This window comes from Talpa occidentalis, unplaced genomic scaffold, assembly GCF_014898055.3.
Source record: "Talpa occidentalis isolate TD23 unplaced genomic scaffold, MPIMG_talOcc4v2.1 talOcc4.12, whole genome shotgun sequence".
NCBI classification, from domain to species: domain Eukaryota; kingdom Metazoa; phylum Chordata; class Mammalia; order Eulipotyphla; family Talpidae; genus Talpa; species Talpa occidentalis.
The window spans coordinates 71,636,323-71,663,788 of NW_023601212.1; the positions used below are offsets into that span (position 1 = coordinate 71,636,323).

Consider the following 27,466-nt stretch of genomic DNA (forward strand, 5'->3'; position numbering starts at 1 on the left):
ACTGTACCCAGTGCTTGTATGTATGTATAGATAGATAAATCTTTAAAAAAAAAAAAAAAAAAAAAAGAAGCAACCTTGAAACCACCTTAGATTTTCTGCTAAAGGAAGCTGGATTTTAGTCCCTTTCCCACGCTGTCAGCCTGCACATGGCACTCAAGGCCACAGGATAAACCAGCCCTATTTACTGGTTAAATGCCACACCCACTTTTCCACTGTGGTCTCCAGGGAAGTCACTGCATCGTGAACCTCACAACTAAGGCAGGCTGAACCTCTAGGTCGCAGAGCGACCCAGATGGCGGCACCTTTCCTGTTGGGAGCCAGGGTTGGTGCCAACACAGCACACGGCTTGTTTTTATACAAACCAGAGATCAGACCTATGTTCAGGTCTGAAAACCCAACTAGAAAGACCAGAGCCCCATCCCCACCAGCGGGGTTGAAAGACCGGAGGTTAAATGACCTGTTCAGTTCCCCAAGTTTCCCCAACTTGGTGAGGCCTAAAAGCAGTGACCCCACTAGGTGAGTAAGTTTGGTCACATTTGACATGCCCGTGGTCTTTAGGAGTCAGTGCTGGGTTCCAGGATGCCCTCACGCATGAATCAAGAAAGGACAGGGAGAGTATCCCCTGCTACCTGTGTCCCCTTCTGGCTCAGCATGATCATTGGGAACCTTCTGGAGAGCCCAGGTCAAGTTCCTATGTACAGCAAGCCTTCTCACATCTCCACTGCCTCTGGAGACTCCATGAAGACCTGGCCCACATGGGCAGCCAGCACCATCCAATGGCCCCAAGCCAGAACATGAGGATCCTCTGCCCACCTCCTCCCTCAAGCCCCCTCACCCCACCCCTAGGACAGGTTAGAAAAGTTCCCTACAAAAGGCAGGCCTGGGAAATTTCATTTCTACAGCAGAAAAGCTAAAGCAAACACCAATGTTTCAGAAATTCTTTTATTTACAAATTGTGTAAAACAATTACAACTAGCAAGTTTAAAACAGTGAAAAGTTAATTTTCTGAAAGCTGTTAAATATTTAGAATGGTGCACCTTATTTCTTCTTACTGGCATGAAATGGAAAAAAAAAAATCCTAGATTGTGGCACGTTGAGGTTTAAAAAACAGAAACGAATTACTGTAAATACGTGCACAGAAGGCATGAAGACACTTACGTGACAAGATGCAACAATGATGGAACTGCAGAGAAAGCAGACAGGACGGGCCAAGGCTGAACACCGCCCTCTCACCCAGGGGACCACCTTGAGGCCAACTCCCAGGCTGGCCACGCGACCACACAGCCGAGGATCACACAGCACCGCTGCCTCGTAGCAAGGGCAGTCAGCCTCCGATTCTGAGATGTCTCTAGGTTTGTGGATGTCTGATTTCAAAGTGTGGTTGTTCTGCGCTTTGCTGTTTTTTTAAACTAAGCTTCAGGTCCCAGCAGGTAAAAGAGGAGAAAGAAACTCCAACTTCACAAGGCACCAACGGTCATCTAGACCTGGCAGACAAAATTGGATTGGTATCACATGGATTTCACTCCCTTCTCAGTGGGGGAAAAGTAGTAAATATGGAAAGAGGACCAACTGGCTAAAACAAATCTCAGTGTAAGTCTTCACACTTGCAGAACTCCAAGGAAAAGTCTAAAGGATTTTTTTCTCATCCAGAAAAATGACAAGCACAGAAAACAAACAGAAAGACTGCTCAGTTGTTTCCTGGGCCTCCTGGACGAACACGTCACTTTAGAAAGCTCAGCTGAAAACGCAGAAAACCAGGAGGCTGTATGTTCCCTCCTTGTCATGTGTGCCTAAGGCAGGTGAATGTTGGGTGCCCAGGAGTGCTGCCAGGGGAGGAGGCAAGAGGCACCAAATTCAAGGCCACTATCTATGTTTAAAGAGAGGAGAAAGACAGCTTTTTCATACAGGTTTGCTTTATTTCCACGTTCAGCCTGTTGAGAGAACCTGCCACAACCTGAATGGTGGGGCACACAGCCCTCTGAGTGGCGCCTGCTCCCCTCTGGTGTTTGGGACACTCCTACACTCGCCCCTGCCCAAGGAACAGTGAGTCCGCAAAGAGAAGCCACTCCCCCTGATGGTGCACCTCAGAATCCCACCAATAGCAGCAGGGAAAGGTGCCCACCGCAGCACTGCACAAAGAAGTCTAATACTGGTGGTGCTGAATTAAAAAACTCAAACAAGAAAAGTTTTAAAGCAGTGCCTTAACACCACCCCCACTGTAGATACCAGGGGTCAAAAGGCACAGCAGTGTGTGGAGATGGAGAATCTCAGGAGTGGTCACAGTCCAGAGCAAGAGCGCACAGGTAAATTCAGAGTCGTGCAGGCTTTCTGCAAAAGGATGACCTTGGTTCTGGCACACGATTCAGCAACGCTGCAACAAAAGAACAACTGTTCACGCTGTCATGTAACCTAGCAGATCTAGACTGGACCTGCTAGATCTGGGCACCGTTGATATTTAGCAATGCCCACCTTTCTGTGGGACATACCGAGGTCTTCTAGCAAGGACACCTGCAGATGCTGCAGTACAGCCTCACTCTCCCCCAGACATGTCAACCACCAGAATCTGCCCTGGCCTGTCCAGCCACAGCCAAACCCTGCTCTGAAGGAGCACTCCCTGCAAAGCCTTCAGATAAAGAGTTCGCCCCCAACACTCAAGAGAACAGCACCTGACCACAATTCAAGAGCAAAGCTTTTAACTGTGACTACATGAAACAGGATGTTCATTTGTTACCTTAAGACATTCTCTAACTTGCGAATGTAACAGAACAAAAAAGAAAAAATAACCAACAGACTACTAGCTATTCCTATCTGGGGTCTTACCACAGTGCTCTCGGATCACTCCTGATTCCCAAGAGGAATGATTTCTTCAGTGACAAAAAACTCAATGGTCTCCTCCTCCCAGTCATCGACGTTGCTGTCCAGCTCATCCGTGTCCACACCTGAGAAGATAGAGGGGAAGGGCTATGCAGGGTGCAGATGAGGGAGCTTCAGGAGATCACACACCAAACCAGCCAAGAGGCTGTGTGCAAACACAAGGAATGTGGACTTGAACCTGCAGGCAGGGGGAGACTCAGTTCTTTGTAAGAATCTTTAAACAAACACCTGTTGTTTACTAAGAAACCTAGGAAATTAACACAGATGCAAAAAGAGAAATATTTCAGCAAATATTAAAATAATCTATCTGCAGCTGATCAAGTTACCTCCTCGCAACTCCAGACGTTCGTTTTTCTGCTCCATATAGAGTTCTTGGGCCATTTTCCGGTATTTTCGGAAATCTTCCATCATGGTTCGTCTTCTCTCAACCAATTCCTATGCAGAGAGTTGGGGGAAGTTGCAGAGTCATTACTTAACTTTCCATGATGTTTTTGCTTAACCAAAGGAACTCCAATCACTAGGCGAGGTGAGAACTACTATTTAGAGAATGAAAACAGGAATGGTGGAATATGTTGGTTTTCACTTTTCTTCCAATATCACACATAGCCCTACTCCACCCACCAACCTTTCTGGATTACTGTACTATCCCACGCCCACCCGGATATCTAAAAAGCCAGCCACCAAGTTTACAGCCAGGTCTGGCATAATGCAGCCCCAAGCAGTTGTCCCTAAGGGACAGTTCCCGCTCGGCCCTGCCTTCCCACAGCCAGCACTGGCTCCTCTCTGTCCATCAAGGGATGGGGGCCATCTTGGGCTATCTCAGAGGCTGACCTTTGAGGCTTTGGATTGGCTCAAACGATCCTTCTGCTCAAAGATCTTGGAGTATTTCTTCAGATCTTTTTTAATTTGCTGAAACAAAGACAAGTCACTCAGGATTTAAACATCCAAAGCAAGAACCACAAACACAATCTTCAAAGTTGCTAATGTGAGACGACGGCCTCCAGGAGCTCTCTAGCACCAGTGCTGCCTGCACTTCACTGAGTAAGACCGGCTTGCCTTCCTCAGATTTACTCTCCTCTCAGCTTTGACTTAATACCACCTGCGTATTTCACCACAGTTATATAAATCCCACGCTATCTCTTCTAATGCCACCAGGACTTTTTCATAGCACCTCCAGTTCACACAAACTTCCTAAAATGGTACAGATGTGGTGCAAAATAACCTGAAAATCTAAGCATACTACCTTGAAATTGTCATTTTTTTTTAATTTGGTTCTTACTGTTCTCTTTTTTAATCCTACTGTCACTCTTACAGAGTTATACTTGAATTTCCCTGTCTGCCTACGTGAGGGAAAATTGTACCTACTAGCTAGCACTGAGTCTAACAATGAGTCAGATACTACAACCAAAAGGTAATACTGTCAAATAACACTTGACTATAAATAAGGATTTGAAATGAGTCAAGGCACTGACAGATGTTCTTATAATTTTTGCATCTCTCTTCACAGGGTTCTCTGTACATGCAATGTTTTGATTATTCACTTATTACTACCTTAAAAATAACAGGGAAAAAGAACAACTTTCCTCTAAGTTCCTCAATCACTCCACACCCTTACTTAACCTGGTTGGGTCACCAGACCTTTATCTGATCCTGGCTCAGGAGTGTTGGGGGCCGAGGTCTCCACAGCAGCTGGCAAAAGCGATCCTTGTTATTCTTTTGCAGAAGGCGTCCTTGGAAAGTCCACAACCAGTAAGCATTGTCCACCTAAAAGAGCCAGGTCACACTGAGCTGCTCACCCCAGCAAGTTTCACAAGAGATGCAGAGAATCTAAGAGTCTCTAATGTCAACAGAATCAACAGAACTACTTGATTTATTAACAAATGCTTGAGAGTCAGACAAAGTCATGGGCATTTGGAAGAAATGGGTGAGCAAAAACAAGTTTCTGCCTTTGTTAAACTCCCACTCAGCAGAGAAGACAGCAAATAGGAGATTGTGGAGAGTTACATAGTAAAGCGCAGCACACAGAAATTGCAAACAAAACACAGGCCTTTCACTACTGGTCTGTGATAAAGAATTACATCAGCACACACTGTCACTCAACTGTTTGAGACTTTCTCAATAAAGAAAGAGAGGCCTGGTTTCACTCTCCAGTGAAGGCTGTGCAGAGCAGCAATTTAACAGAGTGGTCAGTCCAAAAGAGAGATCCAAGGTGGGTTTCACTGAGGCAATATTTGAACAAATTAGGATACAGTCACAATCAAGATTAAATACTGACATTTCCAGTGCTATTTTTAAGACCGTGTTTCTGCAAGTTCTTTTTTTTTTTTTTTAAAGATTTATTTATTTATGCATACAAGAACTGGGGTGTAAGCCAGAGGTGGGGGGGTGAGAGGATTCACCACAGACAGAGTGGGAAACAGAACAGGCAGACTGACTGAAATACACTGCTGAGGGGAGTAGTGGGCGAGACAGGAGAGGTCTGCTGCACCATGTGGGTAGCTCCCTGGCCGGGGATCGAATTCGTGTGCAGACAGCTTCATAGGCTGTGTCTTCACCTGTTGCACCACCAGGGAGGCCCAAGTTCATTATTTTGTAAAAGAGAATTACCTTAATTTGACCTCACTGGCGCTTTACATGCATGAGCAGGTTCACCTGTCAATACCTCAATCAATTAATGTAATTCAATATAGAAAGAAATCCCCAGAGCAAACTTCTCCATCACTCTGGGAGTAGTAATGTTTACAAATAATGCTGGAAAAAAACAGTGGCCTGCAGACACTACGTACATCCCCACAGAGGACAGAATTTCTGAATTTTTTCAAGTTCTTTTTTGAGATGCTAAAGAGAAAAATGGATTCTGGCCTGAGAAAAAAACTTGCACAAATACATTTTTCGTGCACTTCCAGTGAGTTCACAGGTCACAGAAAAAGAAGCTCCCTCACTACTGGGTACCAGACATGTGCCTGCCCAAACCTTCCTCTGCAATTCCAGAATCCTCTGTGGTCCACTGACACACTCTGAAGTCAACTGCGCAAGAGAGCGGTGATGATCATTTCAAAGTAAATACATGAATAGCAAACAGAGTCTTGCATGCCAATTCATTCAATCAGCAAAACCTGACTGTACCATGACAATGCCAGGCAGTGCGCTCAAATCAGAGCAAGAAAAAAGGTGTTCGCCCTCACAGTGTTCTATTCCAGCAGGAAAAGGAGACAATGCACTCAATTACCTAAAATGAATTCATATCATCCTGAGCTCCATGAAAAATTAGAGATGATACAGCGGCTGCCCTGGTGGGGAGCCGCTACAGATATGAGCTTAGGGACACCTGAGACAGGAGACCCCAAACACATGGGAACTATATTTCAGGTGGTGGAAGAACACAGAAGCCAAGAGGCAGGGGCAAGCATGGGAACTCAAGGTCAGTGTGGCCTCCACTCAGGGAACAGACAAGCAGGAGATACAATCAGAGCCAGCAAAGGCTGTACCACAAAGAGCTATACAGGCTGGCAACCAGGTAATTATTATCCACACCGTGAAGCTTTTAAAAGGAAAATGATGACACTGGAAAAACATTTAGAAACCAGGATGTATCCTCATTCTATTTCCAGGCCACAGTAAGCAATTCGGTTCATTTTAAACCGCAGTAGCACTTTGCAGACTGGGAACGCAGATTGATTTTCACTTTAAAAATTTTTCTGGCTACTGCACCAGAGGATGGCAGGCTGGTCTAACTAGAACAGGTGGCAGGTGAGGCAGCTGACAAATGATGAGAGAGAAATCAAGGAATGCAACCTATTTATAGAAAAGGCTGGCAGTCTCAGGTGATCGGTTGGCTGGGCAGAAAATATCAACCAACTAACAAGTTAACAGCAATGCCCACTCCTTAAGGATTGGGAGGGAAGAGGTTAATACCATGCTTGGCACTCTTCCTGAAGTAAAACGTCATCTGCCTGCCTGGTACGGCCTGGTTTCACACTGCACAGAGGTTTTAGTTTACACGGGTCTGCATACCTTATGGCTCCACCAGGACACAGAGGTGACAACATAGCGCCCAGTAGGATCCCATTCAACATCAGAGGCCATGTAGTGTTCTGCAATGTTCATGACTGTACAGTCTGACGTGTCCACAAATGCCAAGGCACCGTTCATGCTGAGGAGAAACAGGCAGAGTCAATCTAAGTAAGAAACTCAATTTCTGCAGAAGCTTTTCTGGCATTCCCACTCATTAAGGGGTAGGGCTCAGCACATGGATCAGGAGCCTCAAGTGTCCCCTAACCACAGCCTTGTTACTGTGGTTATAACACATAAGTATCACCCATCTCCCAAGGATGTTGTGAATTAAAATCCATGAAGTGCACGTGGCGAGCATAGCTGTCTGCTATTGCTATGTTCAGAGGAAAGATTATCTGAGGCTAAGCCCCCAAAATTTCTATAAGTGGGGCCTTCGTGAAGGAGAAATAAGCAACTGAGGGTGCTCTAATGCAGAACCAAGATACTGCAGCAAATTCTTCAAGATTTCTATACATTTTGTTGGAACAGCAACTAAGCAGGGAATATGTGAAAGGTGAGTTTGTATGTTCTCTGGATTATACCAGCCACCTGAGGACGGACAGCGCAGGCCTATTAGTCTTCCCACATTAGGATAATTGATGGCCAGCAAGAGCACTTGCTTAGAAAGGAATTACAACACATAGTTGTGTCTTCAAGACAGCACTGAAAGCTGTCTGTTGCCTGTTTTAACCTGCTTGGCCTTGGTCAAGTCCGGGGAGCAGGATGGAGACACCACAGGTTGATATGTGCCATATCTGGAAACTGGTTAAGACCCTTCCACAGAAAAGGCCCTCTCCCAAGTACTCAAGGACTGGAGCACTACAGTCACCATTCAGAACCCAGGCAGGAGACACAAGGCTCAAAGGTTAGGGCCTCTCACACTGAGTAGAAGGCAGGCACCTACCTCCTTAGACCAGCCAACACCACAAACTGCCCCTGGGGACTCCAAAAGATGGTGTTTGCCTGCTGTTTATCAAACATTTCTGAAAGGAAAGAAAGGACCTATTAAAAATCTTTGTAAAGCTTCAACAGTCAAGGTGCAGACCAGACTGAAGGACATGGCTATGGGCTCACCCTGCCCTCATTGTGTATCTCTGGTAACAATAAACCTACAGCCGGAACTCTATATTCCAGACCTATCTGTACCTGTGACCACTGTTTCAGGACATCTATCATTTAAATACACCTTCAATAATAGCCTACACTTAAAAATGAGGGGGCCAAGAAGTCTAAAGCTACAATACTGATTTTAATGTTTCATATATGAAACCATCTACACATCACGAATTAATTGGATAAAAGAATCTACTTACAGGGGCCTCCCTGGTGGTCCAAGGGGTTAAGTTTCAGCACTATGAAGCAATCCAGCATGAGTTTGATCCCTGGCCTGGAGTTGACCCACATGGCGCAGCAGACCTCTCCTGTCTTGCTGGCTGCTCCCCTCAGCAGTGTATTTCAGTAGATCTGCCTGTTCTGCCGCCCATTCTGTCTCTGATGAATCCGCTCACCCCACCCCCACACCTGTCCTACACCCCAGTTCTTCTTTGCATAAATAAACAAAAATAAATCTTAAAAAAAAAAAAAAGAAAAAAGATCCACTTAAAATAAACATGCAGTTTCAACCAGGGAAGAAACCCAGCCTCCATAAGATTCTCAAAGGTATGACAAAAAACAAACCCTAAAATCCATTCTTTTAGTTGAGCTAAGCATCTCCCTAAACTGTATGTCCATAGAAACTTAAACCCATCATCTCTGCAAATACTCTTAATTGCTTACTCCCTGACAGGCCCCTGTGCAGTGACTCAGGGTCTCTTCACTCAAGAGAATGCACCGAAGTAACATCTGGGGCACATTCCTTCTATCCATAATTGATTTAAAGAAATGTGAGTGGCGCAGAAAGAAAGAGGACATGATAAAGGCCTTACCACCTTGTGGGAGTAGGATTCTTAGAGCAAACAAAAGAAAACTTATTTGACCAAGTTTCCTGAAACACTAACCGCTGCGACATGGGCACAAGGGAATTACACTGACTCCTCAAGAAAGGTGTCCAATGCAGACCACTCAGGAGGTGAAAGGCATTTTTACTTGCTGTTTCAAAATCTATTTTATAACAAGATGTGACTTAAAGTCTTCTGAGAGTCTACAGATGTCTCTGTCACTTTCATATCAAAAACATGATACAATCAGGGCCTCCCCGGTGGCGCAGCGGTTGAGCGCTGGGTTGCGAAGCTGCCCGCAGCCTCTGCGGTGCCGGTTCGATCCCCAGCTGCTCCCCAGCCACCGGAGGAGGGTCCCACATGGCGCGCAGACCTCTCCTGCTGCGCCCGCTGCTCCCCTCAGCGGTGTACTTCGGTCCTTCTGCCTGCTCTGCTCCCCACTCTGGCTCTGGTGAATTCTCTCGCCCTCCCGCGCCTCTGACTATACCCAGTGCTTGTATAAATAAATAAATAAATAAATCTTTTAAAAAAAAAAAAATGATACAATCAGTTCTGTGACAGTCAACTGATTCTATCACTAAATTACTACACATGTCAAGAAGTGGCAACTTACGCCTTTTACAGAACTATTTCTGTACAAGCCATTCCTGGGGCACAAGCTGCTCTAAGACACAGGGATTAGCACACTATCTTCACGGTAAAAAGGCAATGCAAAGCAGCCAGGATACGTCTGGCTAGAGTGCAGCCACGTCTCTGGGGGACACAAGCGGTCCCTACCACTTCCCACCACATGGAAGAGATGCTATGAAGCAATCAACAACGGCATCCAGCACCATGTTCACTGGGGACATCCATGTGCTGATAAGCACTGACCACACAGGATGAGTAAGCACAGTATACACTGGGGAAAGGAGCAGGCCCATCTGGACTAGGAGCAGTTTAGTGCTGCCAACACTGCAAAGGGCAGGGCCCTTGCAAGCAGAGCAGAACGAGGGTGGGAACCAAAGAATCCGGACCAAGAGACAGGCACGTGGCCCCCCGAGACCAGAGAGAAAGAACAGCAATAGTCGTAAGAAGAAGAGACAAGACTTCATCATCCCAAAGGAGGGGTAGAGAGCACAGGTCCACAAATGTGAATGTTCCTGTGGCTATAAAGCGCGCCTTCCAGCGTTATCATCACTGTCATTCACTGGAAACATACCATTCACATGGACATAGCCAGATGCATGCTCAGGCCCAAGCAGCTGCCCATGGCTAGATTCTATCACGTGCGTCCATCTACCCAAGGTGGGGTGCAGTTACTTACTGATGAGCTCAATCTTCCCGTTGTTTTTCACGTGGTAGAAAGAAACTGATATCCGAGGGGCCTCCCCGTGCAGAACAGCAAACTTACTCCCATTTGGTTCCCAAGCAAAAGCTATGATGGTTTCTACGATCAAGAAAAAAAGGATGAGCCTCTCTCTTTTGTCACTTAGAGAAACAACATCCCTGACTAGGTATAACTGTCATTATTCTACCGGAGAAATGTCCCAAATTCTGAAATTCATTTAAATGTCATAAAGCAGGTACAGGAACAAAGATGCACACTACACAGAGTACCAAAGTGGCGCAGTTAAGTCATGCCTGAGAGATGAAATGAGTTATGTGCCTTAGTGGTCATGAGGTGATACTAATGAGGCATGGCCCCAGATAACCCTTTCTAACATTCACCACTGTACCTACAATAGAATTTTATTGCCACTAGGAAGGTGGCCATGTTTGCATTTTCCCATCTCTGTACCTGCCCCCTCCCAGAAAAATAAAGTCACACTAAAATAAAAGATAAGGGCCTCCCTGGTGGCGCAAGGAGTTAAGTGTCAGCACTATGAAGCTATCGTCAGCCACTGCAACCTGCATTCGATCCCCGGCCAGGGAATAGTGCAGCAGACCTCTCCTGTCTCGCCCACTACTCCCCCCAGCAGTGTATTTCAGTAAATCTGCCTGTTCTGTTCCCCACTCTGCCTCTGGTGAATCCTCTCACCACCACCCCCCACGTCTGGCCTACACCCTGTTTTTGTATGCATAAATCTTTAAAAAAAATAAATAAAAGTGAAATTTCCCATCTAAAAACAGAAACACAGCATCTGAAGAGTTTAATGATCCAAAACAAAAAAGGATCTATGAAATTGAAGCTTTAGTACATAAAAATGAAAAGCTCTTCTGCTGCCTGACATTGACTGCCTAATGAAAACCTGTTCTTTGCACCTTTTCCCCTCTGCTATACAAGTTGGTCACAGTGGTGTGAAAAAGAATGGGGTGTCTTCACTTAGTTATTGGCAAGCTTAAGACAAGTTGTAGAGGACAGAAGAAAATTCTGAACTGAGTCACATTTGCAATGTGAAGCAGCTAACTATTCAGCGGGAGAGTTCAGTCTCTAAGCAATCAATTCACACTAAAGTTCTAAAGCTCAAACATAGCACTCGGCACATAACAAGCATCTGCACTCCCAAGACTACAACAGAACTTGCCTTTCATTTCGACAACATCGACAGGTACCTGTTTTTCCCTCATTCGGAAAATTTCAAAATTTGTGACAACACCCTGTTAAAAAAAAAAAGGGGGAAGAGTGACATTCTGGAAACTGAAAACACAAAGTCATAAAGGACATCCAAGGATTTGATAAAAGATTACATTTATAGACTTGGTAAAGACTTAGGAGTATTTACTGTGATTAAAATAAACCCATCATGATAAAACAAGAATCCCTTATGCTGACAAAGGTAGAAATCTGCAGGCTCTGTGGGAAGGAACTGGATACTCTCTCTGGTCCAGAATCTTTTTCAAAGAACAGCCCTACAGTTAATACTCATAAGTACAAATAGTTTCAAGGATCCACACTACAGCTTTTCTGCAAAACTTCTGCAGTGTGCTCTAAAGGTCCAGCACCAGGGACTGATTATCAAGGAAAAGTATGAACATGTAGATACACTCTGTGTAAAAGCAGGACTCAGTACTGGATGAAAACATTAAGATGAATGGATCAGCACGGTCATACTATCACACAATGGAATTTACTCAGCCATAGAGAATGAGGCACTGACACTAGCCACATCCTAGATACACCTTAAAAACATGATCCTCAGTGAAGGAAGCAGGTACGAAGTCGCATACTATATGACTCCATTCATACAACATATCCAGAATACGAAATGCAGAGACAAAACGCATTAGTGGATGTTGGGAACAAGGGTTTTAGGGGACTGTGGAGCATGGGGAATAATGGGTATGGGACCCTTTATGGAGCGGTAAAATGTTCTGGAATTAAGATAGTGATGATGGGGCCTCCCTGGTGGTGCAAGGGGTTAAGCACTGCACTATGAAGCAGTCCACAGCCTCTGCAGCACAAGTTCGATCCCCAGCCGGCCAGAGAGAAACCCACATGGCGAAGCAGACCTCTCCTGTCTCAGCCACTGCTCCCCTCAGCAGTGTGTTTCAGTCTGTCTGCCTGTTCTGTTCCCCACTCTGTCTCTGGTGAATCCTCTCACCCCCCCACCCATCTCAGGACTGTATCCCAGCTCTTGTATGCATAAATAAATAAATCTTTAAAAAAAAAAAAAGATAATGATGATGGTTGCCCAAACTTGTAAATGTGCTAAAAAGTCACTGAACTGTAAATTGTAAAGGGGTGAATTTTATGGCACATAAATTATGTCTCTAGAATGTCCTTTTGTAAAGGGAAAAGGAATATTTATTTTTATTAGAAGGAAAAATCGGGCATTTTTGGGAGGGAGCAATAAATATTAATGATAACAAAAAATATGAGTACAGAGCTGTTAAACATGTTATTTATTGTGTTTAGAAAAAAGATTAAAAAGAAAACATTCATTTTAACTGCCAAAAGAAAAGCTAGTGTCTGGAGGAGATTCTACTATATCCCTTGTTAACTCCAACTATGCCAAAGTATTACTCACTCCAAAAATTTCATTCAAAAACTATACTCCTCAGTCAGAACGTGACAAGAGCTCTCAGTTATGACATGCCAGCTAACTACTTTTGGTATCAGGTGAATCTGAAAATAACCCATAAATTGGAACCACAAAACTCATTACACCAGGTTCCAAATGCAGACTGAGTAGGAACAACGTAGAAAGAATGGCCTGTGCCCACTGGCATCCACTCACCTGGGTACCTTTTGGCGTCCTATCTACTTTAACACACAAGTAATCTCCATTTTTTTGCCAATGTAGTTTGCAATCCACAACATTAAAAAGATTCCTAACTCTGATCTCTTGTCTCGTGGGAAGCTGCATCAGGGTTACCCTGGCTGGAATATCTTTGTCTTCAGGCACCCAAAAGGCTATTATGTTTCCACCAGGAGACCAAGAGAAGTCTCTGTAGAACAAAGAAAATCAAATGTTATACAGGAATGGCAAAGTGATGATAAAAGGATTGTAGTTAGGCCCAAGAGCTAAATCAGAGGTCCACTCTGGTGTATTTATACCAAAAACAGCAGTAGCAGAGTACTGAGCTCTCGCCACAGGGGCCCTCCCTTTCCTAGACCTGAAACGCAGTGCTGGTAAAGACATAGGAGTATTTGATATGATTAAAATTACACCCATCATGATAAAATATTTACTCTGTGAGAGGGGCTCACAATGCCACCCAGTCACCCGGCAGACCAGTCAGGACTCACACCAGGTTCTGATACTCCACATCCTGACCACCACATCCTGATGCTATAAGCCAAATAAAGTATTTTTTAGGCTGATAACCCAGTTATATGATTGATGAACTCATTAAGATACAAGAAGGGTAAAAGCCCCAAACAAAAAGATTAAGAAGGAAGAGAATTAATAAGAGTTAGGGCAATTTCCTCTACTGTAAATTACCCTAAAAGGTCGAAGCTGAGTGAAAAATTCACCTGCTCAGATATATAAACACCATCTTTACCTGGGTTTATAAAGAATCAATTCCTGACCTTAATTTTAATTATAAGCCAATTTTCTCCAAGAATATAAAACTAAACAAGAATAAGAAACGTGAATGTCCCTGCTCTACTGACACTTTCCTGGGAAAAGATTAACTAACTCTGAGATGTCAAACAAAATGTCTACTCCTTGCCAGTGAAGATGAGCTTCAATTCACTAATGGCGATCTGCACCCTATCTCACAGATGACCTCTCAACCAAGTAGAGCCCCCTCTTCCTCAAAGACTGCACCCCAAGTCTCTGGTTCCAAGACAGAGATTATGAGAGGAAAGAAGCCCAACACTCCACAGCCATCAAGATGTCTTATGTGCAAGAAGGGGAAACGTGAGGGTGAGGGCTGGGAGTGGAAACCTGCTAACAAACTGCCAAGTGAGAGGTGGACGCAGGTCTATGCACAGTCCTGTGTTTCTAGAAGGACAAGTTCTATAAGGACAAGTGTTTCCTGACTTTAACAACTGCTTACTCACTGACTTGATGGGAATGGTCACTTACTTTATGCCAGATATCTTCAAGCTCTTCTTGTCCAAAAGACCCATAGACTGTAGGGTAGGAAAAAAGTCAAGTTAAATCAGGGCAAAGTCTCCATAATGCATACACTTTTGACAAAAAAAAAAAAAAGGAGAGAGATTCTGATGTGAGCTTGCCAGAGAGCAGCATAAGCAAAGCTGCTGAGATGAACAATGTAACAATCCACCTATAGCAGTTAAGAATACACTACTGGACCTCCCAGGTGGCGCAGCCCCTGCAGTGCCAGTTCCATCCCCGGCTGCTCCCCGGCCACCGGAGGAGGGTCCCACATGGCCCGCAGACCTCTCCTGCTGCCCACTGCTCCCCTCAGCAGCGTACTTCAGTCCTTCTGCCTGCTCTGCTTCCCGCTCTGGCTCTGGTAAATTCTCTCACCCTCCCGCGCTTCTGACTGTACCCAGTGCTTGTATAAATAAATAAATAAATCTTTAAAAAAAAAAAAAAAAATACACTACTGAGATCATTTCATTTTCTCCCATCCTTGATTCTCTGCAGCAGCAGCGAAGGGGACTGAAAAAGATCAAAATCCAATATCCTATGCCTTCACTTGGCATGTATAAAGCCCTTCTTCCTTAAAAATACTACAAATTAAGGAAAGCACTCCATCTTCAAGTAGTTCAAATCAGAAAATATTCAAGAAAGGGCCTCCCTGGTGGTGCAGGGGTTAAAAGATAGCACTATCAAGCTATCGCCAGCCACTGCAATATGAGTTGAGTTTGATCCCCAGCTGGTCAGGGAGCAACTCACAAGGCACAGCAGATCTCTCCTGCCTCACCCACTGCTCCCCTCAGCAGTGTATTTCACTAGATCTACCTGTTCTGCTCCCCACTCTCTCTGGTGAATCCTCTCAGCCCCCACACCTCTGGCTTACCCCAGTTCTTGCATGCATAAATAAATGAATCTTAAATAAAAAAGTTCAGGTAATTAAATGACTTACCGGAGTTTCATAGATACTGAGTGTGTCCATTGTCATTCTGGCGAAGAATTTGCCATCATGACTCCACCTAGGACAGAAAAAAAGAAGTGCAAGGCTATGGGGGGGGGGGGAGGGCAGCAACTACAAAGAGGTCATCACTAGCTATCACCTGTCCACTTACTTAAAAATAGGCCAATGGGCTGAGCTTTCACAGTGAAAACCTCTCTTCTTCTGTCCGGTCAGAATGTCCCAGATGATGATGGCCTGCGGGTCATCCTGTGTGTCCATCAGAGGGCTAAAAGTCACCAGATATCTGTAACAATAGAAACAATAGTTAGGATTTCCTTCCCACCTCCATCTATCTACTATGTGGCTATAACGAGTACTTGAACCCATGTTGTACAAAGGTTCCTGCAATCACAGGTGAGGCCAGAACAAGCAGTGAAGACTCATACAACCAAATTCCCAGGCTTCCCTGGCACACTCTCCCATCAGCACAGTTCCATTCCAGAGATCCCACCAAAATGGAAAGGAACCACTTCCATAGTACCAGGGCACTCCAAAGCCTCACCACTAAAATCAGGACAGGAACAAATCCAACAGATTCCAAACAAGTCTGCTCATGGGCTCTAGTGGAAGCAGCGGTGAGGAATTCTCTTACATCAGCTCTATGATGTTTAATTCAGATGGCAGATAAACAGAACCGATGGCCACATGCAATTCAAAAACAACGCTGACTGACAAGGCACTTCTATGCCAGTTTCCCCCAGCAACCACTCTAACTGTTAGCTTGTCTACACTTGGGTATATAAAGGACAACTATCCAAACCAGACTGCTCTCTTGTAACAGTGGATCTAGAAAATGCAGAAGCAAGCACAACACAAGCAGCTTCTTGACAGGGCTTCCACGAGTACATCTTTTTCTCATGAGGTTACCATACTGATTTGCTAGATTAAAAATGAGGCATCATCTCCCCCCACAACATAAAATTCCCTATTTGGACCTATGCTATACACCTGGAAAGGACACAATAAAACTACCCTTGAACTACAGCACTTAATTGAAAAAGTTTTTTCAGGTCTCCCTGTGGCACAGGGGTTAAAGTCTCAGGGCTATCAAGCTATTGCCAGCCATTGCTCCATGAGTTCGATCCCCAGCCAGGGAGCTAACCCATATGGTGCAGCAGACCTCTCCTGTCTCACCCACTGCTCCCCTCAGCAGTGTATTTCAGTAGAGTCACCTGTACTGCTCCCCATTCTGTCTCTGATGAATCCTCCTCCTCACCCCTCCTCTGGCCTAAACTGCAGTTCTTGTGTGCATACATAAAAATAAATCATGTGTGTGTGTGTGTATGGAAAAAAAGTTTTTTCACACTGTTATACAAAGTGTTCATTCACTCATACATTCATTCAAGCATGTCACACATTAGGTGCTTTGCAACATGCCAGGGATACAACAGTAAGAGACAGTCCAGTCTCTGCTCCTGAGTGAGCAATGTGTAAGCTGATACACTACAACTTAACATAGTCATGTTTTACAACATAAACAATATCTGTGAGCATGCATGTGGAACTAACTTCCTGAAGGACTGAGAAAGGCTCCCAGGAGATGAAGAAGCAACCTCTGAAGCCTGCAAGTCACTGGCACAGAGATCAGGAATCTAGTGCAGATACTGCTGGAATGAGCAGTATCAATTATTTTGCACCAAGCACAAAAAGTGGTTGTGCATTAAAGAAAACTTAAGAGTCACTTTATCAAAATTAAATACTCATCAGCTAGAGTACAAGATCATAGAAATGTGTTATATTTTTAAGTAAGCAGACCAACCATGAAGTTTAAGTAAGCAGACCAATCCTGAAGCAGACCAAGCCACCCAGTCTGGTATTCTGAACAAGTCAACATCGAAATAAATGAACAGGGAAGGATGTGTTCACTAAGATAAAAAAAGATTTAACAGGCACCAGGATCAAACACAACATGAACACCCTACTGGATCCAGATCAGAACTGCCTATAAATAAAGGCTATTCAGGGATGAAAGGGGGACATACCTATCGGTATTAGATAGTATTAAACTGCTATCCCTGTTACATGTGGGAATATGACTGCCAAGGCACGGCTTTTCTGTAGCCATGCATACTTTACTTTTGTACCACTGACTTCAACTTACTCAAAAACTTCTGAAGCCACTATAGCAAGTTAAACAGTGACTGGCATATGGATGTTACTACCTACAATTCTCTTTAGTTTTTCATGTGCTAGAAAAATTTTATACTACAAATTTGAAAGAAAAGGTGCAGTACCAAGAGCCCTGTGGCACAAGGGCTTCATCGAGTCTCACAAGGAACCCAGGTCACAAGGCAAGATGCTGAGCTGCTGCAGACCGCATCCACAGAAAGTCAGAAAGCACTAGCAATGCGGAAAGCAGGAGCGTCAAGTCCTACGCTGACATGGGCACTGACAGGAGACAGGAAGGACCCCGTGTGGCCAGAGCAGTGCTCCCCCAGGCTCCTCAGGTCCGACTCCTCACATAAAACCTTTGCTCCATGGAAATCTAACAAATGAGAAAAATTCACTCACAGGAAAATTACATCTGCAAAATACATGATTTGAGGCCAGACCCTTGAACTGAAGGGAAAAAGTTTTTAAAATAACATTACAGAAGCAAATAACTAACTGGAATGTGGAAATACATTAAATAAGTAAACATTAAATGCTCAGAAATTAATAACTACACTATGGTTATAGAAGACAATTTCCTGTTTCTCAGAAATACACATGTGAGCTGAAGGGTCATCATATTTCACTTACTACTTAATGGCTCAGGAGGAAAATCAAGTTTGTGTATCTGGAGAAAGACTCTGATAAAGCAACAAAATGTTAACTAGAAGTGTTTTGTACTCTTCCTGTAACTATTCCATTAAATTTGCAATGACTTCAAAATAAAAAGGTTTTAAAATTATCTGTAGAAGGTTAGCAGGAGGTAGAAAGAACAGAGTTCATGTGCATTTTTCTAACAGCTTACCTTTCACAAGGTGAGAAGTCAATAAGCTGAACCCCTTGGTGGCTGAATCTCTGAATTTGTTTGAATTTCTCTCCTCCCCAAAGAGCAATGCCTCGTTGATGAAAAGTAGCCAGGTAGGTACCCTTAGGCGACCAACGCACATATGTCTCTGTCCATCTCTGAGGGGGAAAAAAGTCAGTGCCAACACTAACACACCACAAGAAAACCAAGGCAAAGAGTCCTTTAAAAGCAAGTAAGAAATTTGCTTCTTATGCTTTTTTTTTAATTTACGTATTTCTTTTTTAAATATATATTTTATTTTATACATTTTTACATCATTTTTCATTTTTGCACAATGTATGCATTTTCATCTTGGTTATAGTTCCCATACAATTCCCACCTATTCCCTCGTCCCGCAGTGTGTCTCTGGTTTATAACTGCTTGTTGATTTTGATTTTCACTTTACTAGAACTAGGTTTTTTCCTGGTCCCTTATTTAGGTTTTCTAAATTCCTGCTACGAGTGAGATCATCTTTATGCTCTTAATTGAGAAACACAAAAAATCTACTCATATAACTAATTTCAAAACTGGAAGAATAAAAGAAGTTCTCAGATGTAATCAAGAACATGTCACTTCACCTGCTCCTGCACCCCAAATCCCTTTGGTCAAGGACAGAGAAGTGAACCTCCACAAGCAGTAGACACCCACCGCTCTCTCTTCAATTGAAACAGGGTCTTTCACATCATTCCAGAATATGGACGTGCGGTCCCCGCTCTCAAAGATCACACTGTACTGATCTCTGCATTCTGCCTCTTCAAGCCAGTAACGCAAGTTTCCCTGGAAAAAGAACCAAAGGCAAGAGAGAAGACATTTCATTAATTTTAACTAGAGAAAACTGACTCCTAATTTACTGCTTACAGTTGTAACGAATTCAATTGGCACCTCTAACTCCTGGAGGATTGTTCACCTCCAGCCAAGAGATTACCCAGCGTTTCTAATTATTTGTATAGACTTCACACAACATACCAAATCTTTGAAAGGCTGTTTCTCAGGAATATCCCACTCATCACTGATAGTCATATACCTGGAAGAGAGAACAAATGGGTTTAGTGGCACACTGTTGTAATGGTTAGTGAACAGGTGCTTACTATCCTGCAGTCCTCAACTACAGGCAGTGCTGTGCCCTCCCCCAGAGGGGGCAAAAGACACAGGATAAATGGGAGGGGACGTTGTTAAGAGAGGTGTGCCACAGCTGGGAATATAAGGGGACAGGGACATAGAATGGTCCTACAGTGGTCTGACCAAAAAAAGACTACCTGGAAAGCCACTCATCACATCTTACCCCACAAATACTGAGCCTTTCCAATCATAGGAGTCTCCAGGTTATCAAAGCACAAGTCTGAACTCACTTGTCAAAGTCAGTGAAAAGGTTGACCCGGAATGTGTGCTGCTTGTCAAGCTTGTAACCATCAGCATTCTTCACTGCATCCAAGGCATGCGCGGGAGACGCATATTCCAGGAAGATGTACCTGAAATGGGAGAATGATTTGCACAAATGCAGACTTTAGGATTAAGCTGGTCATGCTCAAAACACCCAGTCCTCTCTACACAAGCTGTAAACACTGGAAGCTTCTGAAACCCACCATACTGCCATGTATATCTCAATTACTCAATTACCAGCAAAGTAGTTCCCTACACAAAAATGAAATCCTAATGAAAGAGCCAAAATCTCTGAACTTCAGAATCATAAACTACAGAAAAGCTGATCATTCAAAAATGCTCATCTTCACTGTTTAACAGTTTTAAGGACATATCTATCAAAATTTACAAAATTGTATTTTTTTAAATTATACAAGTCTATTATATGTCAGTTGCTGCAGGGGGCCTTGCTGCCCCAGCCAGGTAAGACACTTGCAAGCAGCTAAGAAAAGGGCTTCACACCGTGGGTCTGAAGATATCCAAACAGCCTCACACCGTGGGGCTGAAGATTCCTTGTGCCTCACACCGTGGGGCTGAAGATTCAACATCCCTTTGTTTTTTGTTCTTGGCCATATAAGAAAAAACTTCTCAGAAAACACATTGGGCAATAAAGTATAAGGATATTATAAGCACATGGCACGGAGAATTACCTGCTTAAAAATTAAACACTGTAAATTTGGCCTGCCTGACAATGGGAAAGAGTTTGTTAAACATGAACATGCCTGACAAGCAATCCAGGACGATTATCGTTAAGTCCTTCTTTTGCTTTTTTTTTTTTTGACATTTCTTAAGAACGTTTTTAAATGAAGTTAATTGTGTTAAGGAGTTTCTAGGTAGAAAAAGTTCTGATAGCTGAGAAGCAGCTGGTCTCTGGCTGAAGGCCATATGAATAGAAGAGTCTTTGGATGCTTAGGCTTTAGCTGATAGGGGTGTACTGGCGGCTATCAACTGTCTTAGGTAATTGTCTAGCTGAAATAATGAGTTTTAGCGTAAGGCTTAGTTTTTTATCTATTAACCTTGAAGGTTGCCTTCTTGCTGAGAGCACGTAGTAGCCAAAAGTCTATGGGAAAAGAATACACTGATTGTTTCTGCTTTGCGTCTATGCATATGATGATGTCATCTCACTGCTTGCAAAAAATGAATAGACAGACCTGCTGAGACCCTCAGTAGAAGATACTAGCACCTCATCGAGTGTCGGTGTCTCCTCACTACCTCATCCCCTTCCCCTCAGCCCTTAATGTTTCTCCTAGTCCATCTCATCCTTTCAGGGACTCCTGACACGACATTTTGCCGAAAGCTGGTCTGCGGCAGTCAGTAATCTCAACAGAACTGTTCTAAAACGTGTAGTCTAACATTACCCATTACAGGCAAAACTGCAAAGATTCTCAGAGGATGTTTCATTATAATAAAAAACACAACATAAGCAATTGCTGGTCAAAGGAGGCCATCTTTCCACTTAGTTCTAGAAACAGAATGTATCAGAAACATTACATGGATTTCATAATCGTTTCAGAAACTGAACTATTATAGGTAGTTCCCAAAATCTGCTTTAAAAAATCATCCTATTCCTGTCTATAAAAAGACAATTTTGCTTGTACTTTTTTTTTTAAAGATTTATTTTTATTTATTTATGCACACAAATGCTGGGGTATAGGCCAGAGATGCAGGGGGTAAGAGGATTCACCAGAAACAGAGTGGGGAGAACAGGCAGATCTACTGAAATACACTGTTGAGGGGAGCAGTGGGTGAGACAGGAGAGGTCTGCTGCGCCATGTGGGTTAGCTCCCTGGCCGGATATCGATCTAATACCACAGTGGCTGGCATTAGCTTGATAGTGCTGAGACTTTAACCCCTGCGCCACCTGGGAGGGAGGCCCTTGCTTATACTCTTAATGGATGCTACATACGAGAAACTTCAATAGATGAAGTTTGACAAGACGTGGAGCAACAACAGGCTCCCAAACTTCCAGCTAGAGTATAAACCCACAAGCACCCTGGAGAGCACAACCTGACATTGCTGAGTGGCAATACAATGACAGGCATTTCACAGAGCTCCAGAATTCCATTCCCAGGTATGTACAATAACGAATCTCTCCCACTAGCTTGGAAGTGAGTAGGTACTATATTGTTTTTAATTCCAAAATACTGAATGTTAATAGATGAAAAACAGATAAACTGCTGTATGTAATAGACTACCACAGCATTTAAAATAAAGGAATTAGAATTTTATCAATCAACAAAGAATACTGAATTGAAAAAGCAGATTTCAGGACACATACTTTTTGCCACTATTTTAAAAAGACGCATTAAGTTAGGTAATACTAAAAAAGTTGCTTTCACCTAAACCATTTCACATGTTAAAGCATAAAAAAGTAAATGTAGGGCCTCCCCAGTGACACAGCACTGTGAAGCTGTCCGCAGCATCTGTAGAGTGGGTTTGATTCCCAGCTGGCCAGGGAGATTCCCACATGGCATGGCAGACCTCTCGGTTGGGCTAGCTGCTCCCCTCAACAGTGTATTACGGTCATCTGCCTGTTCTACTCCCGGCTCTGTCTCTGGTGAATCCTCTCACCCTCCCGTGCCTCTGGAATGTACCCCAGCTCTTGTATAAAAAATAAATCTAAAAAAAAGGTAAATGTATCTTAGAATCAATAAAAAGCCGTATGTAAAATTTTCCTAAATTCTGCCAGTTTTCAAATAAGTAGGTCCCTCTACTCAGGATGTATCTTGTGTCAATTACTGTTCTGATAGCAAAAGACTTAAATATCTAACTCTGATTTCTTAACAATTTAGTAGCCAACTGGTAGTATCTTAATATAACAAGCAAACTTAGATTTCCTTCTCTCAATATGATAACCCCAAGACCGTATCATTGCTCCACAGGGCTGGTAGCTAAGGGTGGCCCGCATAATGCCTGAGGCGAGTGGCTACATCAAGGCATGTGCTGTGTCACTGTGAACTCTGACAACCAGATCACCAGGGGTGTCACATACACCAAGGAAAAAGGCCAACAGCACTTCAATGAGAGGGCATTACTTACCCTTTTGTCTTCCCGTCTTCCTCTGGATAAAAATCATTAATGATTTTCCCAAACTTGGAAAATATTTTATGAATGACATTTTTTAGTTTCTCCAATCGATCAGGTCCCACTTGAGGAACATTGTCCACCACGATCACTGAATCGATTCCATCTGCTTCCTGTGGCCGATCTTTCAGTACATCTCCCAATAATTCTGTATGAATGAAAGATGTGTCAAATGACTTCTGACCAAGCAAAACATTAAGACATTACCTTAACACACTGAACGAATTTCCAAGAAACAAAAAGAATAATCTAAATGCTTTCACTGTGAACAAATCAGTCCTAGCTTGACTCAAAATGTAAACATGATAGAATAAAAGAAGATTTTATCTCTTCATGCTGCTTTTGACAGTCAAGATATGTGAACTGATATCTAAAAATGAAAGATCTTAAGTGAATTTTTTAAAAAGACTTTAATAATGATGAAAAGAAAAAAGATTGCCTATCACCAGGAATCAGGAAAAAAACAACTTGGGTTGGGGGTATGCCTCCCCACCCCACCACCAGACACCTCCTTCTTCTGAAACAAAACAAGCCCATTATTCAAATATCCACCTCGAAAAACAAATATCCACCACGTGAAGAGAACCTGGGGCTAAGACTGGCATTTAAATGAGTTCAGAGAATATACAAGTTCATGAACATGCAAATATAACGTCTCTTATAACTGATGGCGCCAAGTCAATGAAACGCCTCACAGAGTTGTTGGAGACATCATTTAGATGTTAAATTCGTAAATGCTTAGGACAGTGCTTGAAACAGCAGTATGGGTTAACTTTTACTTTCAAACTACAAAATTCAAAATGTGATGTCACCTGCTTTTAAATCAAGACCATAGACCCGGGCCTCCCCAGTGGCGCAGCGGTTGAGCGCTGGGTTGCGAAGCTGCCTGCAGCCTCTGCACCGTTGGTTCGATCCCCGGCTGCTCCCCGGCCACCGGAGGAGGGTCCCACATGGCGCGCAGACCTCTCCTGCCGCCCGCTGCTCCCCTCAGCAGTGTACTTCAGTCCTTCTGCCTGCTCTGCTCCCCGCTCTGGCTCTGGTGAATTCTCTCACCCTCCCGCGCTTCTGACTGTACCCAGTGCATGTATAAAACAAACAAACAAACAAATAATAAATAAATAAATAAATAAGACATGCCTCTAGAAAATTAAAAAAAAAAAAAAAAGACCATAGACCCTAAATTTTAAGTACTTAAATTTCTTAGAATTCCTTCATGTCCAGCAAATGGTCAGCTAAAATAAGAAAAAATCACCAAGAGAAATGCCTGATCAGCTGCGGGAGATAAGCACTTGGGGGTCAAATGGCATACCAAATGAAAGGTCTTACCTTTTCAATCTAAACTCTGTACAAACCCAATTAGTTAGGTTTGTACAGATTCTATAAATTACAGGCACTGGATTACAAGCTATAACAAACAGATCTTTAAAACTGTCATCAAAGCACACTGGTTATATGAAACTGAACCCATACAGACAAAATGAGAACACAAAGTTATTTCCAAACAGGTAACTAAAGAATGGCATGTTACTCTTCTACTTGTTCAAAAATCTAATTATCACTCCTTGTATTGTATTCGTAAGAATATCAATATGCAAAGCAGGAACACATCAGAAAATATTCTTAGCTATGGTTCATTCTCAAAAGTTAAGGTGGGGCCTCCCTGGTGGTGAAGCGGTTGAGCACTGGGTTGCAAAGCTGCCGGTAGCCTCTGCAATGCTGGTTCGATTCCCAGCTGCTCCCCGGCCACCGGAGGAGGGTCCCATGTGGCACGCAGACCTCTCCTGCCGCCCGCTGCTCCCTTCAGCAGTGTACTTCGGTCCTTCTGCCTGCTCTGCTCCCCGCTCTGGCTCTGGTGAATTCCCTCACCCTCCCGTGCTTCTGACTGTACCCAGTGCTTGTATAAATAAATAAATAAATAAATCTTAAAAAAAAAAAAAAAAGTTAAGGTGAATTCTCCACTTCAGTGTTTGAAATTTTCCATAATAGGAAGTTTGGAAGGCAAAAAGGTCTTTGAAAAAAGCAAACTCCTTTAATTTCAAGAGACAGTTGTGTCACGAACTGCTATCAACGCATTTATGAATATTAAAGATGCTTCCTTGAAAAGAGAATGATCACTTAAGTGTTAAAGAAGCTTAAATTGAGACCATACAAAGAGAAAAAAAGGGACAGATGAGAGCAAGCAAATGTGAGATGCTTTCCCTATAAAGACTGGAGGCATAAATGCCTGAGTTCTTTTTAAAGATCACTAACCATACAATTAGATGGCCTGTTAAGCCAGCTCTGAATTTACAAGATTTATAATAAAAAGTTCAGCCTCTTCCCACAATCTTGTAAGTGTCTACTTTGTAAAAATCTGCCCATATGCAATGAAGGAGTAACTATAGTAAACACACAACACATTTCATTCACCACTACCACAGCATGCGTGCCACTCCCAGACTCCCCATCTGGCTCCAGAAGAAAAGGCAATTCTCAAAACTAGACAGCAAATTAAAAGATAAATATTTAATGACCAAAAAAAGAGTCATTTAGAGTTATAACTTTTATCACTGATTGTTTAGCTAAGCACCGTAGGCAGAGAAAGGATAAAGATTAAGACACATTAATAATTTGCATCCAAGAATTGGCCCCTAGAAGAGGGTTCTTCCTGAGCCTCAGTCCATTTTCAAAAGAACCGGTACCATCTGCATCTTCTCTGATTTACTACAAACAGTTCTTTTCATGAACAGAACACGCTTGAGGTACTGACCACAACCAAGTGACCTGATCCACGAACACTGACAGCCTGTTTGGTGGCAGTTCCTTAAGACCAGGAGCCTAACTGGTTACTCTGGAAATATATCAGGACCACAAGGCTCCCCAAGGCACCCAACCTGGCTGCCCTGTGCTCGCTTTAGCACCCTCTGACACACACACACTCAATTCTGCATATAATCCACAATCTGGAAATATGGTGTGAATTAGGTGGGCTCAAATGCTTTAAAAAAAAAAAATTCGATAGCAGAGTTAAAATTCAAGGGCTCAAAAGAGGCTTTATTGGTTTATGTGATAAAAAGAACAGTGTCTGGTGGGTCCAGTCAACACTGCCTCCCTGTGAAGGAGTCTACCTACACCAGAAGGAACACATTTTGTCACAGAAAGAGGTTTTGACTAATGAGCAACTTCCAAGTCTTCACTAGCTTGTAGACTCTTTCCACCCTTACACACTAAAATGTCTTTTATTTAATAAAAATGACACAATAATGACAATAAGTACTTTAAAATTGCACTCAAATTATAAGTTGACAACCCTATTGGTTCTCTAAACCTTTTCACCTGAAGAATCATCTTCATGCTAACTCAATCTCAATGAAATCACACATCTAAAAACAACCTTACTTAACATGACAATTTCTTATTTTTTGATGTAGCCCTTGCTATTTTAATAACATTCTATTTTCCCATCTTACTGTAACAGTCAACACACAGAGAAAGCCGCTCGTGTGCTCCCAGCTGGCAGACTCAGAACAGATAAACACGAAACAGAAACAAACGGAAACACTTCAGACAGCCCTCACGGGAGGTCACTTTTGGAGATAGAATTTCTCAGACATGCCTGTTAATACAGAAGGAAAAGAAGGCAAGTCAAGGTAGAATCAACAATACTAAAACCTGAGCAACTTGCCAACAGAACGAAGGTCTGGTCGGCTGAAGAGAGAACCAAACACGGATTTGGGGGCCGGCTTGACACTGTCCTACTGAAGAATTCTGCAGGCAGAAGCTTCGGTGGGGCCCAAGCACCCAGCTCTGCACGACAAGCCCTTCCCACTCTAAAAAGCCAGCGTCCTCACCGCCCCTACCGAGCGGGCACCGACTCCTTCCCTGGCCTGGGGGCTGACCCAAGCCTGAGGACGGCAGCCTGTCCCCCGGCACGTGCGGTGCCCGCGGGGCTCTGCCCCGGCAGCCTCGCCGCCGCGCACACCACCGCGGCCCCCAGCGCGCCGGCTGCGTCACCAGCCTGCAAGGCACAGGTTCGGGAGCTGACAGCCGGCTCCCCAAGTTAGTTCCTCCCAGCCCCCACTTTTGCAAACAGCAAAGAAAAGCGGGGGCGCCACGCTCCCACGAAGCCCTCCCCTGCGCGCGGGAGCCCCGACGGGGCAGGGGGCCGCTGACTGGCAGAGCCCGGGGCCCTCGCGCCGACGGCCCGCGCCTCACCTTCCTCGCTCACGTCGTCCACGAAGTCCTCGGGGTCGCTGAAGGAAGGCTCCTCCGCGTCGCCGTCTTCCCCGCCCGCCCCCTCGGAACGGGCCTCGGCCGCCGCGTCCCGGGCCTGCTCCCCCGGGGCGTCCTCCGCGGCCGAGGCGACGGCGGTGGGTTCCTCAGACGGAGGGGACGCGGGACGGTCGTCCGCACCCGCCGCGCTCTCCTCGCCCTCGGCCGTCGGCCCGTCCACCGGGACGTCGGGCCGGGGATCGGCCTCCGCCGCGTCCTCGCCGCCCACCGCCTCCTCCGCGCCGGGCCCCGGCGGCCGCAGGGGCTCCTCCCCTAGCGGCGGCTCGGCAGCCGGCTGCTGCTCGGGCTCGGCCGGATCCTCGGCCGCCTCGGGCCCCGCCACGTTCTCCGCGTCCTGCATGGGCCCGCCGCTGCC

The 27,466-nt window shown here is 44.2% G+C and overlaps 1 protein-coding gene across 1 annotated transcript; it reads right to left on the reverse strand.

The window, feature by feature from the left end:
- Positions 1 to 952: 952 nt before the first annotated feature.
- Positions 953 to 27,466, reverse strand: EIF3B (eukaryotic translation initiation factor 3 subunit B). The gene is made up of 19 exons (XM_037506705.2): positions 27,034 to 27,466; positions 22,795 to 22,987; positions 19,686 to 19,805; positions 19,303 to 19,360; positions 18,985 to 19,113; positions 18,298 to 18,455; positions 15,454 to 15,585; positions 15,294 to 15,360; positions 14,324 to 14,370; positions 13,025 to 13,235; positions 11,372 to 11,444; positions 10,171 to 10,293; positions 7,832 to 7,910; positions 6,889 to 7,027; positions 4,513 to 4,638; positions 3,706 to 3,783; positions 3,201 to 3,309; positions 2,821 to 2,939; positions 953 to 2,371 (listed from the first exon to the last, which is right to left on the reverse strand). The coding sequence occupies exons 1-18, from the start codon at positions 27,449 to 27,451 to the stop codon at positions 2,836 to 2,838; spliced, it is 2,364 nt and encodes a 787-aa protein (XP_037362602.1). The 5' UTR covers positions 27,452 to 27,466; the 3' UTR covers positions 953 to 2,371; positions 2,821 to 2,835.

Bases quoted from the DNA above. Each gene is read 5' to 3' on its own strand.
- EIF3B (XM_037506705.2), bottom strand. From the start codon at position 27,451: ATGCAGGACGCGGAGAACGTGGCGGGGCCCGAGGCGGCCGAGGATCCG. The intron at 11,445-13,024 runs GTGAGTGGATGC...TTTTTTTAACAG, and splicing joins GGACGCCAAAAGGTACCCAG to GGTGTTGTCACAAATTTTGA. The intron at 3,784-4,512 runs GTCTGGTGACCC...TCTTTGTTTCAG, and splicing joins TGAGCCAGGATCAGATAAAG to CAAATTAAAAAAGATCTGAA.